This window comes from Chenopodium quinoa, unplaced genomic scaffold (assembly GCF_001683475.1).
Source record: "Chenopodium quinoa cultivar QQ74 unplaced genomic scaffold, ASM168347v1, whole genome shotgun sequence".
Lineage (NCBI taxonomy): Eukaryota > Viridiplantae > Streptophyta > Magnoliopsida > Caryophyllales > Amaranthaceae > Chenopodium > Chenopodium quinoa.
This window is the reverse complement of record NW_018744080.1, coordinates 3,634,019-3,653,722: the sequence shown is the minus strand read 5'-3', so window position 1 is coordinate 3,653,722 and position 19,704 is coordinate 3,634,019. Positions and strand designations below refer to the sequence as shown.

The window sequence follows — 19,704 nt, the reverse complement described above, 5'->3', positions numbered from 1 at the left end:
AGTATGAATTCTCACATATGGACCTATTCTCACCGGATCCCTCCCCTATATATATATATATATATATATATATATATATATATATATTCTATTGGAACTCAATATTTTGGGGATCAAATATTAAAGAGATAGGACTGAATATGATGTACTGAGTTAACAAAGTCTGTTTGATTGCTTACAAGTTACAACAGTAAACATTTGCAAATCTGGTGAATTTCTGAAAATTGAAATTTAGGAAGACATGGCACAAATGCACGATTATCTCATAGAGACTGCCCAAATCAACTAAGTGCTGCATTAAAACTATGAACAGATCCTCTGTAATCGAGAATCCTGCATTGAACAAATCAGTTCATGATACTCATCTTGTGATATGGGATATGAAGGAGTCCATTTCTAACCGAGAAGCACCATCTTTAGCAACTGATGCCTGAACAGCATCACCTAGTTCTGCAGCCCTTTTCCGCATTTCCTCTCCTTCCTTTGATGCCATCAATGTTCTCAACACGGTGTCTATAGTAGTGAATGGCACCAGCTCAGCACGGCGTGTCCAATCCCTCACCAGCACACCTATTCTTAGAACATCAGTCATGAAAAAGGCATTCCTTGGTTGGTCAGAATGCATAGGCCACGCTGCGACTGGCACTCCCATGCTGATGCTCTCCATAGATGAGTTCCACCCACAATAACTCATGAACCCACCTGTTGACGGATGTGCTAAAATCTCTAGCTGAGGTGCCCAGTCTTTTACTACAATTCCTCTGTTTTTCACTCTATCTTCGTACCCTTCGGGCAGCTGAGGCTTCCCAACTTCACCACCTGTGAAAATATCTCCAGTGTCCGCCCTTCTAAGCACCCATATGAACTTTTGTCCGCTTCTTTCCAATCCTAATGCCAACTCCATGATCTGCTCATCTGTCATTGATGTTGTCGATCCAAAAGAGATGTATATCACCGAAGCTGTCTCCTGTTTGTCTAGCCATTCCAGGCATGTATGTCTATATTTTCCGTTTTTGCTTTTCATTTGCACTGGATTCAAAGGTCCAATTGCAAAGTGCTTCATCTTATTATTTGTTGATAGCTTCGCCAACAGTTGGATGTATTTACCTTCTACAACCTTAGACGTGTTGTAGAGTCTTCCTGACTCTAATCCTAACATTTTTCGGTTTTGGATCATTATGTTTAAAATCTCAGGTGTGAAGCACCCGTCATTGGAGGGAAGAAATTTCGGAATATCTGAGTCTAAGGGAAAAGGTTTCTGCTGTAATTTTTCCCACGAATTGAAGAAAAAAGTAAATGCTGATATTGAAATGAAGGAGTAGGTTTCAGCATTTGGGATGGAATGTACGTCTTGGACAACAGTAGCCATCAAACTATCATGAACCACAACAACTCTACTGAACTTGGTTTTAAGTTGCTGTAAGAGTTGGCAAACAGGTTGACGTAGATGTAAAGAAGCGTCGAAAAGTGGTTGCAGGTGCCTAGGAAAATGGTTGGAGTTGTCCGGGTTGGGAGGAAGGGAGTCGTAAGACGGGAGTTCAAGGTCATGGAAATGGATTTTGCTCAAACTATCCGCGTCCCAACCTTGGATGCGGAGTTTGGCTTGTCGGTTATGAGTGGAGGATCCTGCATAATGTACTGCTAATCCGTAAGAGGTCATGAGGTGAGAGAGGTGGAGGAGTTGGTTAAGATGGCCTTGCGCCGGAAAGGGTACCATCACAACCACCACTTCGGCTAGTGTGCGATTGAGGCAACTTTGCTCCCTGCCTTCACTAGAATTGTGGCCTTCCATTTTTGGGTGAGATTGCTGGAACTTTACAAGATTATTTTGTTGGCTGTTTTTGTTGCCTTACATATATTGTGAGATTGCTGGAATTTTACACATAGTATTAGTCAATAATATAGTGGGGTAGACAGTGGAGTCATGGTGGATGATCTCCACAAATCTTTGTACAGTAGTTTTCAAAACAAACAAGGACTGAAACTCTACATGTTCTCTGATTTGCTCCTCAAGTTGTGTACTTATTACTTTTTCTCACTCAATCAACTAGTAAACGACCACTATTCAAACAAAAAAAAAAAAAAAAACTAGTAAACGACCAACGTCCCACGTGACACTTCTCCCCCCTCCTTTTTTTTTTTTTTTTTTTTTTTTTTTTTTTTTTTTTTTTTTTTTTTTTTTTTAACTTTCAACGTTTCTTCAATGTATTGTAGTATTGTACAATATTAGCACATTTTTGTGGTTTATTATACTTAGACAAAATCATAGTAACGTGGGAGAAAGTCCAAGTTGCTCCTAATGATATTTTTACTCCTACGTCTCCTCATATAGTTTTTTTTTTTTTTTTTTTTTTTTTTTTTTTTTTTTTTTCTATTTTGAGGTTCTAAAATGTTTTTCTTATTTTATTTTTGTATAGTGTTTTGGGTGTTTTTGTCCCTTGGGAGAGTTACAACACGAAGACTGATCCGCAGTGAGTTGTACCTGCAAAACAAACGGAGACACCGGTTGGGTGGTGCTCCGCCTCCGACGCACAAGTCAGTAACTTGAAACGGAATAAAGAGAACGGAAATTTAGGTAGGTATCTGCTCGGATTCCAAGCTCAGGTCTTTCTCTGATGTGAGAGAATAAGGGTGTAATTAATGATTCAATGTGTCCCTCAAGGTGGGGAAATATCTCCCTATTTATAGGGTCGTTGGAAAATGCGCCCCTATCTTGGTCACTTGACCTAGATTTTAGTGGGCTGCGCCGTTTTACGGCGCTCCTAGGAGTTTGGGCCTTCAGAAAGCTGCCAATTCAGAAACATATTTGAGGGCACCAAGTGTCAAGAGGATGTTGAGCCACATGGGCTATCCTGACCTTGACACGTGGCGACCTCTCATTGGTCCACGTGTCTAGGGTAAAAATACCCTAAACATTTGCCCCTCACAGGTCGCACGCGCATGTCACGTGGGGCCTGTGACACGTGTCCACCTTTCATAGGTGAACAGTAACGGGTAAAATTTTGAATTTCAAATCAAAATTTCCCCCCACTTTTACTTTCTATAAATAGAAAGTTACCCCCCCTCCTTTTCACTCTTATCGTTCATATTGACTTTTTAGAGAGAGAAAAAGAGAGATTTCTAGAGAGAGAATTTTCTCCGCTCCCGCCTGCATAACAGCAAGTTTCAAGCTTCCGAGTGCTAGAAGTTCATCACCCGGCTCACCGGCTATAGCGGTTTTCAGATTTTCCAGAGTTAAAGCAAGGTAACCGCCTGTACCATTTTAGCTTTTCTCCCTTTCAATTTGCATACCGTTTTTCGCCTGTATACCCGGCTTTCTTAATAGAACATAAATGAGTTCCCAATCCACCCACTCGGCACTGCCTAGGACACTCAGCCGATCCCCAGGAACGGCTGAGTCTAGAACAGGGGGTGCCTCTTCTGGACTGTCGGAACCAATATGCTCATCTCCGAATTCCTCCCTCTCTGTGTCTGTGCAGGACACAATGGCCAGAACGAAACAAACGGCCAGGCGGTCTAAGAGCCGGCGCACCATGAGAGTGCCTGCCGATGAGGTTTTCCCGGAAGGGGATCCGAGGAATTTGGAGGAGAGCGGATCTGACGAGGAGGCTCCCTCTACCTCTGGGAGCTCGGGAGTAAGAGAGGTGGACGGCGAAGGAGCCGCCTCCTCAAATGAAGCCGGCGACGCTGAAGCCGGCCAGGGATCAAGAGCGGAATCCTCCGGCTCTGACCAAGGAGATTTTGCGGCTGACTATCAGCAGCCGCCCAAAGTTGCTGACCATCCCAACCCCAAAAGAACCCGGATGTTGCCGAGTAACATTGCCCTTCTTAATAGCGGGTTCAGGGCTTTTAAAGATAAACATCCATTTGGAAAAGGTTGGGAAGTTATTGTCCCTCCAGCTGATGCTGTGATGGCCTGGGGGGATGACATTGACCATGCAGATGACTACTTCATCTGCTATGAAGCGGTAATAGAAGCCGGCCTCCGGTTCCCCCTCCACCCCTGATCTGGGGGTTTGGCAGCTCACCCCTAATTCGTGGGTGAACATATTAAGTTACATTGCCGCCTGCGAGTTCCAAAACTTGAACCCCAGCTTCTCTGCCTTCGCTCATATGCACTACTTGAGCAAGGCTCCAAGCGGCCATGGGGCATGGTATACGCTGACTACCCTGCCCCAATATCTAATGACTTTGGACAAAGTGTCCAAGTGGTCCGGGTGGAAGGACAAGTTCTATTTGATTTCCTCTCCAACCCTAAGACACAACCGGACACTACGCCGGTACAACACTGAGCCGGCTCTTCTTGGACGTAAATGCCCTCTCCCGGAACTATCTACTAAAGCCCGGGAGCAAATCATGGAGCCGGGATTTTTTGAGACAACAACTGAGCCCATGGGGGATGGGACTCACATCATAGTTCCCAAGAACTGGATCCCCCATCCGGACTTCTTCAAAGATGAGTGCTTCTTGTCCGCCTGCGGACTGAGTACGATGTTTTCCAGGGGTAGAATACTTCTCATCCGGAATGATTGTCATTATATATATATATTTTTTTTTATTGCAAACTTGCCTTAATTCTTTCTAACTTGACCTTCTTGTTTTTGCAGAAGAAGCCCTGAGGATGGTTGACCAGAATAAGACCCCTGCTAAGTCTGCGGCGCTACTGCGCAAGGAGGCGGCCCTTGTCAAAAAGGCAGCCGTCGAGGCTACGAAGAAAGGCGGGGTAAGACCGCCTGACTTTATGTTTGCATTTTTTTTTATATATATACCGGTTGGGTATACTTATATTTTGCTTCTTTCTCAGGAGTCCGCCAAGAAAATACCTCGATCATTCTCCAAGCTTCTCAAAAGGCAGGGGGATGATCTGGAGAAGGCTCCGGCTGCTAAAGTCGCAAGGAAGGATCCCCCCCAGAAGCAAAGTTCTGCCCAATCTGGTCGTCCAACGACTGGGGACAAATCCCCTGTTGTTCTGAAGAAACTGAGTGAAAGCTCAGAACAGCAGAAAGCGCCAGAGGCCTCTACGGCTTCGAAGGGTGGCGAGCCACCTAAGGTTGCAGGCGGTGCGGCAACCGCTGGGGGGGAGGACAAGCCGGAGACCCATCCGGAAGTTCACGGTAAGGAGCGAAATGAAATACCTTGGCCACTTAATTTTATGAGAATTAAGACTAAGGTTGATTCTTCAAAAGGGTCAGCCAGCAGCCGGCAACAGATGAATGCCAGCTACGCTGCATCTATCTCACAAAGAACTACTTTTGATGCAGATCTGCTTCCTAACCCGCCGGATCTCGCCGGCTTCGCGAAGCGGATGGTGAGGACCCTCACCCGGTCTGAGAAGGCCTCCATACCTGATCTGCAGGTCGTGGATTTTGACCGGATAATGGGCTCTCTGGCTGAGGTACATGATTCCTCTACCTTGATGTCTTTAATCTTTATTCTGACTAACTCATAAACCGGCTGTTATTGATTCAGGCCATGGTGAGAGTGGACAGTCTCCGGGGCCCCTTCAGGCGGAAACAGGAAGAGGTAAATGACGCCAAACGGAGGGCCCTAGAAAACCTCAACTTTGCTGAACATTCTGATTATATGTGTAATTTAAAGATTAAAGCAGTAGAGTTGAAATAGGAGGAGCTGATCCGGAGTTTAACGGCTGCAAACGATGAAGCTAACAACCGGGCTAATGACCTTGACAAGCAGCTGAAGGATGCCAATTCTGATCTCAAGGCATTAGAGGATGCTGACAAAGAGAATGCCCAACTCCGGACTGACAATGACCGCCTGAAGCTCGAGCTCATGACCCTGCGCAACAAGCAGGCGGATGAGCTGGCCAAGGAGCAAACCCGGCTGACCGAGGAGAATGAGCGGGACAACTTGGCCCAGCTGAAGATCACCTGGGGCCTCCTCTACCCAGAAATAGACTTTGAGGTCTATAAGCTGAGGTATGATTATGCCACTGAGGTATATGATGCCCAGCAACTGGGTGATGCTCCTCCACCTCGCTTCCAAGACTGGGCTGCTGAGCAGGGATATGAAGTCTCGGATGATGAGGAGCCAGCGGATGATCATCAAGAGGGTCAAGCCAGCCAAACTCAGCCGGAGAAGACTCCGCCTCAGCCTTAGGCGAGTCTCCCACCTTTCTGCGGCAGTATGCCAATCAATGTTATTTACCGGCTTGCATGCCGTGTTTTGTTGTATCTTTTTACCAACCATGGGGTTGGGTTAACATTTTTACTTTCTTTCTTCACCGGATGTCTCCGGTTAACAATTATTCTGGCCTTTGTGCCATTTTATATGAATGAAGTATTCCGACTCAGTCGGATTTTATATATGTCTTGAGTTTTTTCGATTTGAATTTTTATTCCTATGTTTGCAATTCTATAGTATTTTTCCTAACTTAAAAAAGCATGCGGCAATTTGCAATCCGGGTGCTCTTGCCCCTGGGCGGCTTTGTGGTTGGTTTTATGTCAGGCTGATTGATTGGCTTGAAAACACTTGATACTTGGAGAAGTATGGAGTGTTTTTAGGCCAATCAATCACAATGGTGATTGCCCCAAACCAAGTGCACAGCCGGCCATAAAAGCGGGTGCTTCGAGCTTCTTACCCAGACGATTATATTCCGTCTGGGGTTAATGCGTAGCCATTACACAATCCTTTGCCCCAATAGGGGAAGTGAGTGCAACTTTGGAATAAATAACCCAAGAATCTCTATCAATGACCGACTGATGCCTATGGGCATCCGGTATCTGGAAACTTATTCGTTCTTCCTAGGTTATTTTGGTCAGACGGCTATGAGTTGACCAATTTGGTCGTTCAATTTTTGCCGTCTGCATGGGTAGAACCGACAAATAGTCCGTTCTCTGCGACGATTGCACCCGGAGGGGTGTCGCCGGACGCCTTTGTCCATGTTGGGACAGGCGATTTTATAAAATGAGCAACCATCCGGCCATTTTGGCCTCTGACCTTGTTTGAGACCGGTTGTATAGCCACTAAACGTTTTTGCGCTTAGTTTTTAGTCAGAGTATTGAATTTACACTAAGTATTGAACTTAGTTTTTAAAGCAAACGAGTCTGTCTGGGTATTACCCAGACGGACTGGCAAATATTTGATCATACTAAGTATCAAACTTAGTTAGATAAATAGAGAATCCGTCTGAGTATTACCCAGGCGGATAGCCAGGTAGATGAATAAACAAAGTATTAAACTTAAATAAACAAGAGATCCGAGTATTACCCAGGCGGATAAACAAATGTAACCTTCACTAAGTGTCTAACTTAGTTAGGTAGATGGGGAATCCGCCTGGATATTACCCGGAAGGATAATCAAACGATTACTTAATTTTGCAAACAAAGTCTGAATCTTCATTAATTGACTCACTTTTTACAAAAAGTTTACATTCTCAGAAGTAGTACTTTTTTAGATTGTCTACATTCCAAGTTCTAGGCAGGCGCCTGCCTTCTGGAGTTTCCAGGCGGTAGGTGTCGTCCCTTACTTCTTCATAGATCCGGTAGGGGCCTTCCTAATTTGGGGTTAGCTTTCCCAGCTCATTGGCCCTACCAGTTGCCTCCATTTTCCGTAACACTAAGTCGTCAACTTTCAAAGGACGCTTGTGCACTCTCTTGTTATAGGCTCTGGTCATCCTCCGACGGTATATCTCATGGCGCAGGACAGCATTGCCCCTACGCTCCGGGAGGGAGTCCAATGCCAGTCGCATGGCCTCCCAATTTGCCTCTTCATCATAGAGAAAAACTCTAAGAGTCGGCTCATAATGCTCAATAGGCAAAACGGCTTCAGCACCGTATACCATGAGAAATGGGGTTTCGCCGGTTGCCCCCTTCGCTGTTGTCCGGATGGCCCACAGGACATGGATTAATTCTTCTGCCCATAAGCCACCGGCTCTTTCTATTTTCTTTTTGATGCCGTCTGAGATGAGTTTGTTGAAGGCTTCAACTTGGCCGTTTGCTTGGGGCCGGCCAACAGATGCAAAATAGCTTGAGATCCCCTGATCTCCCAACCAAGTTTTTAGCTGAGGCGTCTCAAACTGAGGACCATTATCAAACACCATAGACATAGGTACCCCGTACCGGGTGATAATGTTTTTCCAAATGAAGGAAATTACGTCTGAGGTCTTGATGTTTTTGACCGCCTCAGCCTCCACCCACTTGGTGAAGTAATCCACAGCCACCAAGATGTAGCGCTTTCCACCTGGAGCAGGCGTGTAAGGACCTAGAATGTCCATTCCCCATTTCGCAAACGGGATTGGGCTGTGGATGGCCGTCTGATTAGTAGCCGGTCGGTGAATAAGTTTGCCAAATTTTTTGCACTTGTCACATTTCTTCACCAACTCTTTGGCATCTGCCTCAAGAGTGGGCCAAAAGTAATGTCGTCTGGCTCTGACGGCTAGAGACCTGCCGCCTATATGAGAGGCGCAGAATCCCGAGTGTAAGTTTTCGAGAACTTCCTTCCCCTTTTCTGGGGTGACACACTTCAACAGGGGTTTAAGAGTTCTCCATTTTTCAACTCGAAGCTTGCGGCTCGCTTTTTCAGGACGGCTGCTTCCTGTGGTGAATCAGGGAGCGTGCCGTCTGAAAGGTAAGCCCGGATGGCATCCATCCAAGTGGAGCCTCGGTCTAAGGTTCCAATGGGCTCTTCATGTATGCTTCTTTTTTCAAGAACTTCCCAAAAAACCGACCGAGGAGTATCACAACAGGCGGATGAAGCTAATTTGGACAAGGTATCCGCCTGGTTGTTATCTGACCTGGGCACTTGATTCAGACGGAATTCCTCAAGTGCCCCAGTCTCTTCCTTAACTGCCTGAAGATATTTTATCATAGCCGTATGAGTTGCCTCATATGTTTCCTCATACTGGCTAACGACCAACTGTGAATCAGAATAGGCGTCAATCTTCATTGCCCCTGCCGCCTTACACATGCGGATTCCAGCTAGCAGGGCTTCATATTCTGCCTCATTATTTGAGGTTTGAAACTTAAACCGTAGTGCATATTCAAATTTGTCCCCCTCTGGAGACTCATATATAATTCCTGCACCACAGCCGTTCTTTGTTGAGCTTCCGTCTACATACACTTTCCAAACCCGTTCAAGATTTTTCGGTTGCACCGGTCGGGTCATTTCAACAATGAAGTTGGCAAACGCCTGACCTTTCACTGCTTTCCTAGGTTCAAAAGTGATTTCAAGACTTTGCATTTCAATAGCCCATTTCAACATTCTTCCGGATGACTCCAGGGTAGACATTGGCCGCTTGAGGGGTTGGTCGGTGTAGATTACCACCGGATGGGCCAGGAAGTATGGCTTCAATTTCTTGAAAGCCATATACAGGGCAAGGCCAAATTTTTCTACCATGGGATACTGAAGCTCAGCATTTTTTAAGACATGGCTAATGAAATAGACCAGAAGCTGAACATCGTCTCTCTCAGCAAGGAGAACGACACTGAGGGCATGATCTGAGACAACTAAGTACATGTATAACACCTCCCTAGGCAATGGACTAACAAGTCTTGGCAAAGAGTGGAGGTGTTCTTTCAGCCGTTGAAAGGCCGCCTCAGCCTCATCCCCCCATTCAAATCTGGTTTTCTTCCTGATTGCCTGGAAGAAGTAAAGGCATTTGTCACCTGACCGGCTGAGGAATCTCCCTAGAGCGGCCAGGCAACCGGTTAGTCTCTGTGCTTCTTGACAGTGCGGGGTGACTTCATGTCAATCACCGCCTGTATCTTCTCAGGGTTAGCCTTTATCCCCCTTTGATCAATCAGGAATCCGAGAAACTTCCCAGACTCAACACCAAAGACGCATTTCTTAGGATTTAACATGACCTTATACCGCCTGAGTGTGGTGAAGGTTTCTCGGAGATCAGCAAGGTGATCCGTCTGCTGTTTGGATTTGACTATCATGTCATCAATGTATGCCTCTACATTCCTCCCAATTTGATTAACAAAGACAGTGTTAATCATCCGTTGGAATGTAGCCGGCGCATTTTTCAAGCCAAACGGTATCACCGTGTAACAGAATAGCCCCTGATCAGTGACGAAGGCCGTCTTTTCTTGATCTTTCTTCCACAGGGGTATCTGATGGAAGCCGGAGTAGGCATCCATGAAACTCATCAAGGCGTGACCGGCTGTAGAGTCGACCAGACTGTCGATCTTTGGAAGCGGATAACTGTCCTTTGGACACGCCTTGTTGAGATCTGTATAATCAACACACATGCGCCAGGTCCCATTCGGTTTCTTAACAAGGACCACATTGGCCACCCAGTCGGGAAAATTACAAGGCCGAATGAACCTGGCGTCTAGCAGCTTTTTGACTTCGGAAGCTGCCGCCTGACTTCTTTCCTCGCCGTGGTTTCTTTTCTTTTGCCGGATGGGCTTCTTTTTGGGGTCCACGGCGAGTTTGTGGATAGCGAGATCCGGGCTGACACCTGGAATCTCTTTCACTTCGAAGGCAAAGATGTCTTTGAATTCCTTCAGCAGAAGGTGCAAGTTTGCACCCAAAGTAGCATGAGCAACATTCCCAACCTTGACAGTACGTTCTGGACGGCTGTTATCCAGAACGAGATCAATGCTTTCTCCAGCCGGTTGGGGACGAAGCTCATCTGACTGCTCACCGGTCAGTGATTGCTATTTTTTCTCCTTCTTCACCTCCACCAGTAGAGGTGCCTTTCTTTTCTTACCGGCTGCTGGTGGGGCGGGTGCTGAATCGGCATCCTTGACATTGTCAAGGTCTATTGGTTCCTGGACACTTGGGGTTACAGTATCCCTGACGGCTGAGAGGTAGCACTCCCGAGTCGTCTTCTGATCCCCATTCAGGGAACCAACAGAGCCATCATCCTTCTCATACTTGATGAGCATGAGAGATGAGATGATTACTGCCTTGGCCACGTTGAGGATTGGCCGGCCTAAAATAATGTTGTAGGCGGTCAGCTCCTCAACGACCAAGAATCTGACGACAATATGTCGTCCCTGGCCTTTCTCCCCCAGCCAGATGGGTAAATCAATTCTTCCGGCAGGATAGACCATCCCACCCCCAAAACCAACCAAGGGGTGGGTGACCGGATGCATGCTGCTGATATTGTATTTCAGCTTCTGCAAGCACTGGAGGCTGATGATGTCTGATGAGCTGCCGGTGTCAATAAGGATTCGTCCAACAGCTAGTTGGCAACCTTACATTCAATGACCACCGGGTCATCATGCGGGCGGCGGACGCTACCCCTGTCCTTCTCAATGATTAAGACATCTGGGAAGGAGGAGCTGGTTTCCGCCTGCTCATCATCATCTTTGTCCATCTTTCGAAGATGGCTCTTGGTGCCCCTGATGGTAGGGCCACCACATGAAAACCCGCCTGCTATAGTGTAGACCGGATCCTTGTCGGTATCCGAACTACTAGCAGGCTGGGGGGTAGTCTTGGAGGACTGACCCTTGTTTTTCTTTTTTGCCCCGGCTGGGGACTTGGAAATATAGGACTTCAACATCCCCTTGTCAGCAAGACGGTCCAACGTCCTCTGTAGGCTGAAGCAGACGTTGGTGTCATGGACAACTTCCTCATGATATTGGCAAAATTTATTTTTGTTCCTGGATTGAACGGAACTTTTCATTGGATTCGGCTTCTCAAGGGACAGCCGGTCCTTTATCTCCATGAGGATGGAGTTGCAGTCCTTGTTAAACTCGTACTTTGGGACGTACGGTTTAAATTCTTTCTTCTTCTTCTGGGATGGCTGGTCAGAGTCACTAACCGCCCATACCTCTTTTCTCTTCTTGCTCTCTTCTTTCTTTTTTGCCGGCTGAGCAGGCCGGTTATCTCTCTGCTTGTCAGACTTCTTAAAGTCCGACTGGCTACCAGGCGAGCAGAGGTCGATTGCTTGAATGTAGCTTTCCGCCTCTCTCAGGGCCGCCTGTAGGGTGAAAGCCCCTTTTCTGACTAGGTCGAACTTAAAGGTAGACCCGTCTCTCAGACCTTTAAAAAAGTCTGTAAAAGCTACCTCATCAGACAGTCCATGAATCTGAATTCTGATCAGGTTGAACCGCCTGACATATGAGCGCAGCCCTTCTCTCTCTCCCTGCTTAACAGTGCTCAAATCAAGGCTTGTTTTCTTAGCAGGGATGTTCATTGAGAAGTTGGAAGCAAACAGGAAGGCAAGCTTCTTGAAGCTGTCTATAGACCCGGCTGGCAGGTTTCCAAACCATTGATGGGCAATGCCCTTCAATGTAGCCGGGAAGCATCGACACCAGGTGGCATCATCCAACCCCTGCAGATACATAAGGTTGGTGTAAGCCATGAGGTGATCTTCCGGATTGGTGGTACCATCATAGGTACCAACCAACACATTCTTAACCTTGGCCGGCTGAGCCGCCTCGGTTATCTCCCGAGTGAACGCAGAAGGTTGTTCACCCAGGCGTAGCAGGCGAAGCTGCCAGTCCAATGGCTGGACATTTGGATACGCCGCCTGACCCCCAAAGAAGGCCGGCTGCATGAAGTGAGGAGGATACTGCCCGTAAGCCTGAGTAGGCACATACGGGACGGCTCCAATCATATGAGGACCAGAATGGACGGTATTACCGCCTGTCTGGATCTCATGAAAGGAGGGTGAACTCCCTGCAGAGATGTTGTTGAAGCTGTCTGGAAAGTTCAACGTTGAAGCCGACTCAGACAACGATTGGTTTCTCTTCCGGTTAATAATCTCCCGGGCATCAAGAGTTGATTTCTTACTTCTCACCGGCTACTGAGGCCGGCGAGTGTTACTGGTGTTCCCTCCAGGAAGGAGAATTTTTGACCAATCAATGGTCCTGGCTGCCTTCTCCTTTGGATGGGGAGTGGGCTGCCGGTTTCTGACTGACTTCCCCTTCTCTGGAGGAGTCTTCTTCGCCGACTGACCTTTACTTGGGCCAGTCCTGCTTTTGGTGATCAGTTCTGTAATTTCACCCTTGAAACTCGTCATGAACCTCATGAGTTCGTCTCGGGTGACAGGGGTTGATCCAGCTGCCGTTTGGGTTGCCCCTTCCGAATGCCCAGGGGGTCTGCTTAGACCCGCCTGGGAAGCACCCCGCTCCAGAGTGTCTCTGGGCCGGATGCGTTTAGTTCTGAGAGAGCCGTCTCCGGCTGTAAAAGTTTCGACCTGAGGATCTTCATCCTCATGGTCTGTAAAAACTTCTGGGTCTTCACCCAGACGGTTAGGGGGTGGTACAGACTCTTGAACCATCTTCGAGGTACTCTCCCCACAGACGGCGCCAAATGTTTTGGGTGTTTTTGTCCCTTGGGAGAGTTACAACACGAAGACTGATCCGCAGTGAGCTGTACCTGCAAAACAAACGGAGACACCGGTTGGGTGGTGCTCCGCCTCCGACGCACAAGTCAGTAACTTGAAACGGAATAGAGAGAACGAAAATTTAGGTAGGTATCTGCTCGGATTCCAAGCTCAGGTCTTTCTCTGATGTGAGAGAATAAGGGTGTAATTAATGATTCAATGTGTCCCTCAAGGTGGGGAAATATCTCCCTATTTATAGGGTCGTTGGAAAATGCGCCCCTATCTAGGTCACTTGACCTAGATTTTAGTGGGCTGCGCCGTTTTACGGCGCTCCTAGGAGTTTGGGCCTTCAGAAAGCTGCCAATTCAGAAACATATCTGAGGGCACCAAGTGTCAAGAGGATGTTGAGCCACATGGGCTATCCTGACCTTGACACGTGGCGACCTCTCATTGGTCCACGTGTCTAGGGTAAAAATACCCTAAACATATAGCATATAAAGACAATTATACTCTCAATTTTTTAACTTTATTTATTATACTTTTTAAATTATCCTTAAATTTTGAACATGTTTTACACTTTTATCCACTTTCTCTCTATAAATTTTGTCTATAATTGTACTTTTCACTCTTATTAATATATTACTTCCACTTTTCCTCCTATTTCTTAAATATCGTGAAAAAACACAAACAAGAATTATATTATGAGACGCAGGGAGTAGTAAATATCTGATTTTGAAAATTGTGTTGTGTATTAAACAAATAATTTCGCTCCTTTTTACCACGTGTCATTGTCGGACAAACATTGACGATGTTAGAGAGCTTTCTCCATTGAAGCAAGGAGGTGCAGCCGAAATTTAGTTTCTAAGCTCAGTCAATAGTGAGCTTCAACGGAGGAATTAGTAAATTTTATCAATGGACAACTACCATTTTCTCCATCGAATTTCAGGGGCTTCGCCACCAAATGAAACTAAAACTCTAAAAAAAATAGAGAACTCAAGTGCATGGTTTTTTGTCGTACTCCTCCATTAAATCTACTTGTGAGCTTCAATTTCTCCATTGGAACCTTTAAAAGGGTATGAAAGGAAGAAGAAAGATAAATGAGCAAGAGAGAAAATGTTATAAAAGATCTCCTGTTTGAATCATATGAAAGTTACGGTGTGTTTGGATTGAAGGAAATGGAGGGAAAGGAAGAGAAGAGAAATGGAGAGATGGAGTATCTTTCATTTGAATAGCAAATGAGGAAGGGAGGGAATTGAAGGGAAGATAAATGGAAGGATTATATAGTAGAAAATTAATCCCTCCAACAATGGAGAGATTTGGAAGGAAAACTCACCATTTTTACCTCCCCTCCTCTTCTCCTCCCTCCCCTTCTTTTCCTTTCCTTTCCTTTTCTTTATCCAAACAAACTGTTAGTGTCAATGTCATTTTTACCCCCTAAATAAACAACTTAAAGTACGTTTATACCCATTGATAAACATTTTAAGTTTATCATTGTGATAAGCTATAATTTGGTCGTAATGTGGGATAACGTTAGATCCGTCTCAAACTCTCAATGTTTACTTCATTAAAATTTATTTTTTTAAAAATTTTTTTTACAAAAATAATAATTTTTTTTTATGATGGAAGTTACCAATTGACAAATGTGGAAGAAATGTTGCACTAATAAAGTGTTAGTACATAATAATGCTTCACTTATTGATTTAGTTGAGTGATGCTCAATTTGATTCATAAAAAGTTCTTGGAAGCAATTAAGGAATCAAGCTTGTTGTGATGATTTTTGGTTAATGGCTGAGTATGAAAATTGCCGAGGACTCGAAGTGAGTCTAGTCTCTTGGGTACATGCAAACCAATTTTGTAATTTGATGATGGGCGAAAGTGACGATTTTAGTGTCTGATCCTTGAACTATGTGCTCATGGTGTTAAATACCGCCAACAATATTTATCAAAACCGCCAACATTTAAGGTGAATGGACACCAATGCCCTTACTATATTCCCACCTCCATCTTCCTCTTTTATTGTTTCTCTCTCATCACCTATTAGGGGCGCAAGTCAACCACCACTTCCCAACCACAACAGTGGCTGTACATCGGAGGTGAAGGGAAGCAGCGGTTGTTCGTCGGAGATAGAATGACAGCGGCAGCAAGGATTGGAGGTGATTAAATGGCATCATGGTGGTCGGAAATACCAGTTTGTCATCTCACTCGATTTTTTTAACAATTCCCGGCGACCAACACAACCGGTCACCCGGGAGGGTAACCGAATTCCAGAGTCGGTTGACCATGGTAACCGGCGTTCGAAACCGGTTACCGTCATGGGTGACCGGTTTTGCACGCCGGTTACCATGGTCAACCGACTCTGGAAATCGGTTACCTTCCCGGGTGACCGGTTTTGCGTGTCGGTTGTGATGGTTGCTGAATTTAAAAGGAAACCACCACCTTCCTACCGACGAGGGTAGGTGGTGGGTTGTTTCTTCAATGGTTGTTGCTGCTGGTTCTTTGGGAATTTCGGCAACAAAAAAAAAAATTAAACAAAAAAACTGGTACCCCTTGGAGGTTGCGGGCAGTGATGGTGGTGGTTGTGGTCATGGTGGCATGGTGGTGGTTGTGGAGGCGTGAGTGATGGTGGCAATGATGGATGCTTTTGTGGTGGTTGACGGTGGAGTTTGAGGATTGATGCACTTAAGAGAGAGAAAGCAAAGTGAGGATGAGTAAGGGTAGTTTTGTCCCTTCATCACTTTTGTTGGCGGTTTGATAAAAAATGTTGGCGGTATTTAGCAATTCTCTAATAACTAATCAAACTAAATTACTACGGACTTCAAAAAACTATATGCAATAGCTTGGTGTTTTAACTGTTTTTGACTAAAATGTGCAACATGAACTAATCACTTAATCAAATTTATATGTTCGATTTTCATTGATGTCGATATTAAAGAAGTCTACTTAATTAGTTTCCTGTCAATTTAGTATCATAAAAAATATCATAAAAAATTCAATGATCCTTGTGTAGTTGTGTTTGCTTTGTTACGTTACGTTAGTAATTCCTGATAGAGTTTTAAACATATTCTTGATTATACTTTGTTCATGTATAAATGTCAAATTAGATTCAAGCTCATTTCATCATTGATGTCGATATTAAAGAACTCTACTTAATTAGTTTCCTGTCAATTTAGTATCATAAAAAATATCATAAAAAATTCAATGATCCTTGTGTAGTTGTGTTTGCTATGTTACGTTACGTTAGTCATTCCTGATAGATCCTGATTATACTTTGTTCATGTATAAATGTCAAATTAGATTCAAGCTCATTTCAATAATAACATTTTGATGATTTAGTCATATGCCAAGTATATATTCCCCATTTAATAGCAATATATATTTTTTATTAAGTTTTGATTGTGGATCCTTAAGCCACGGAGCCACAGCCGGGTATGTATTTGAGATAATGACTTATCTGAATATTTTTTAATACAATAATGAGATTGATTGTGTTTTACGATTTAAATTATAGTCTAACTTTTAAATTAATATTCCTTTCCTCCCATATACCAAAATATCTTTTGATATGAAAATCAATTAGAGATGTAGAATAAGTGTTACAATGAAATTTCAGCTCCGTCAATTCCTGACGAAATGATTTTTGTTACTTTATTTTATTTTAGAGACTAAGGGACCTATAATTATTATTATTGTTAGGCTTATATTAACAAATCACTAGCTGTTGAATGATTCAAATAATATAAATTTAAATGTAAATGTACATTTTATGATTTAGAAATAATCAATCACATCAATACTACTTGTGAATGATACATAAATTTACTTTGCACTTACACAAATAGTTCAAGTTGTTTTAATTCAATGTGCAATTAACCAGCTCAACACAGTATCATACAAAACCATATCAAATCCCAAATTGAAAATTCAACGTTCTTATAACTAATAATCGTTTCCGTTTTAATTTGACCTTTGAATTGACATGAAATAGTATATTGTAAAATTGAATCAAACTCGGCCTCAAAAAGACCCAAACTGAAATATATGAAAAATTAACTTGTTTTGAATTTAATTTAAAATGACCCGACTTAAACCCGACTCATTAATTGTGTCTTTGTAGTGAGATTGATTAAAAAGAGTTGGTATCATCGGGTAATATATGCTATGAAAACATCCCTTTCTAAACAAGAAACACCACTTTTAGCAACTGATCCTTTAACTTCTTCACTTAATTTTGCAGCCCTTTCCTTCATCTCTTTTCCTTTCTCCGAAGTCATCAATGTTTTCATTACATTCTCTATCGTACTCGACATCACAAGCTCACTACCGCGTGACCATTTCCTCACTACCAAACCAATTCTTAGCACCTCGCTTATCAAAACCGCATTCCTTGGTTGATCCGAGTGCATAGGCCAGGCCGCAATTGGCACACCCATACTAATACTTTCCATACATGAATTCCAACCACAATGACTCATGAACCCGCCAACTGATGAATGAGCCAAGATTTCTAGCTGCGGCGCCCAATCTCTAACCACCATTCCCCTACCTTTAACTCTTTCTTCATACCCTTCTAAAAGATTAGGCCTTATAACTTCATCACCTTCCTTAAAAACATCGTTCGGATCGGCCCCTCTTAGCACCCATATGAACTTTACACCAGATTTTTCCAACCCTTTTGCAAGCTCATCAATCTGATCATCCTTCATTGACACTGTCGAACCAAAAGACACGTAAATCACCGAGTTTTTCACTTGTTCATCCAACCATTCTAAGGAGTAATGTCTTTTTTCGACGCTTTTTGTTTCGATTTCCACCGGATTAAAAGGTCCTAAGGCAAAATGTTTTACATCTTCCTTCATCGAATGTAAAGTCTCTATTAATTCAACATACCTTCCCTCGATCACTCTCGACGTGTTGTAGATCCAACCCGACTTCAACCCCAAGAGCTTAAACTGTTTTCCTATAAACTCTATCATTTCTGGTGACATAAACATGTATTCATCTTCAGGTATATGATCCGGAACATCACTCGAATGTAGCCGAAACGGCTTATGCTCTTCTGGTATGGTTCCCCAAGTTTGTAGGAATGTTGCAAAGGCGGATATTGGGTTGAAAGTGTAGAGTTCCGCATTTGGGAGATGTTTAACATCTTGTATTACATAAGCCATGATAATGTCATGTATGACTACGACTCTATCGAAATCTTTCGAGAGTTGTTGTAGGAGTTGAGAACGGGGTGGCGGAGATGAGTCGAGGCCTCGAAAAGGGGTACGAGGTGTTGAGGGAAAGAGCTAGTGTCATTGAGGTCAATGTTTGGAGGGGATGGGTTATAAAGAGGGAGATGGAAGTCATGAAATTGGATTTTTGTTAGAGTTTTGGGGTCCCAACCTTGGAGTCGGGCCTTTGCTTGGCGGTTGTGGGTGGAGGAGCCGGCGTAATGGACCGGGATTCCATAGGTGGTGATGAGGTGAGAGAGGTGGAGGAGTTGGTTTAGATGGCCTTGTGCCGGTGTTGGCACCATTACTACTACCACTTTGGGGTGTTGTTCATTGTGGTTGTTTAGGCCTTCCATTATATTTTTTTGTTAAGATGTTTAATTTTGTAGAATTAATAATGCTGGTTTTTATAATGTTACAAAATCATGATAATTGTGAAGATGCAAGTTGTTTAATTTGTGTTTTTTTTATTGGTACGTGAATACGTGATTGTTGTAAATTCTAATAATTTGTATTTGTGTAATCACTTGCTGCGTCATGGTCCTCATGGGAACATGCATTAAGTTGGTTAATCGATTCGCACGTCTTAAAAACAAATAAAAAGCTAATGTTTTAAATCTTTTGATTTTAATACATCAAAAGAAATGAGTAAACTTTGACTCATTTAATTAAATATCTTCTTAATGTAATATTGTAACTACATTGTTTTTTGAAAATCAGCTTTACAAGACCTTAAGGGCATGTTCGGCAAAATATAGCTGTGAAGGTAGCTGTAGCTGTGGAGATAGCTGTTAGCTGTCAACAAGCTGTTAGCTGTGAAAAAAGATAATTTAGGTATGATTGTTCGGTAAAGTAGTGGTTGACTAGCTGTTACATTTAAGAATCAATATTTTATTTTTAAAACTATACATTAAATTTTCAAAAGCTACTTCAAAAGCTACCTCTAACTTCAAAAGCTAATAATCCTAGCTTTTAATAAAAGCTACCTCCACCACTAAAAGCTACTGGAACCATTACTTTACCAAACACTCACATTTTTTATTGAGTAGTGGTTTGACTTGGTCAAACCACTAAAAGCTACTCAAAAGCTAGCGCTGAACACGCCCTAAATATAGTGCACGCATTTGATCATCAATATATTTTAATACAACAATTGTATGTGTAGCCTTTTACGCTACAAATACAAATCAAATACCGCATGACAATAAGCACATGGAAATATTCCCTCGTATCTAGTTAATTAGTGTA

At 43.7% G+C, this 19,704-nt stretch overlaps 1 protein-coding gene and 1 pseudogene across 1 annotated transcript; both read right to left on the bottom strand.

The window, feature by feature from the left end:
* Positions 1–205: 205 nt before the first annotated feature.
* On the bottom strand, positions 206–2,147 carry LOC110691534 (zeatin O-glucosyltransferase-like). Its single transcript, XM_021868469.1, has one exon. It carries the CDS (start codon positions 1,790–1,792, stop codon positions 362–364), a length of 1,431 nt encoding a protein of 476 aa, XP_021724161.1. The 5' UTR covers positions 1,793–2,147; the 3' UTR covers positions 206–361.
* A 15,095-nt stretch (positions 2,148–17,242) lies between these two features.
* LOC110691657 lies at positions 17,243–18,990 on the bottom strand (annotated as a pseudogene).
* Between the last annotated feature and the right edge of the window lie 714 nt (positions 18,991–19,704).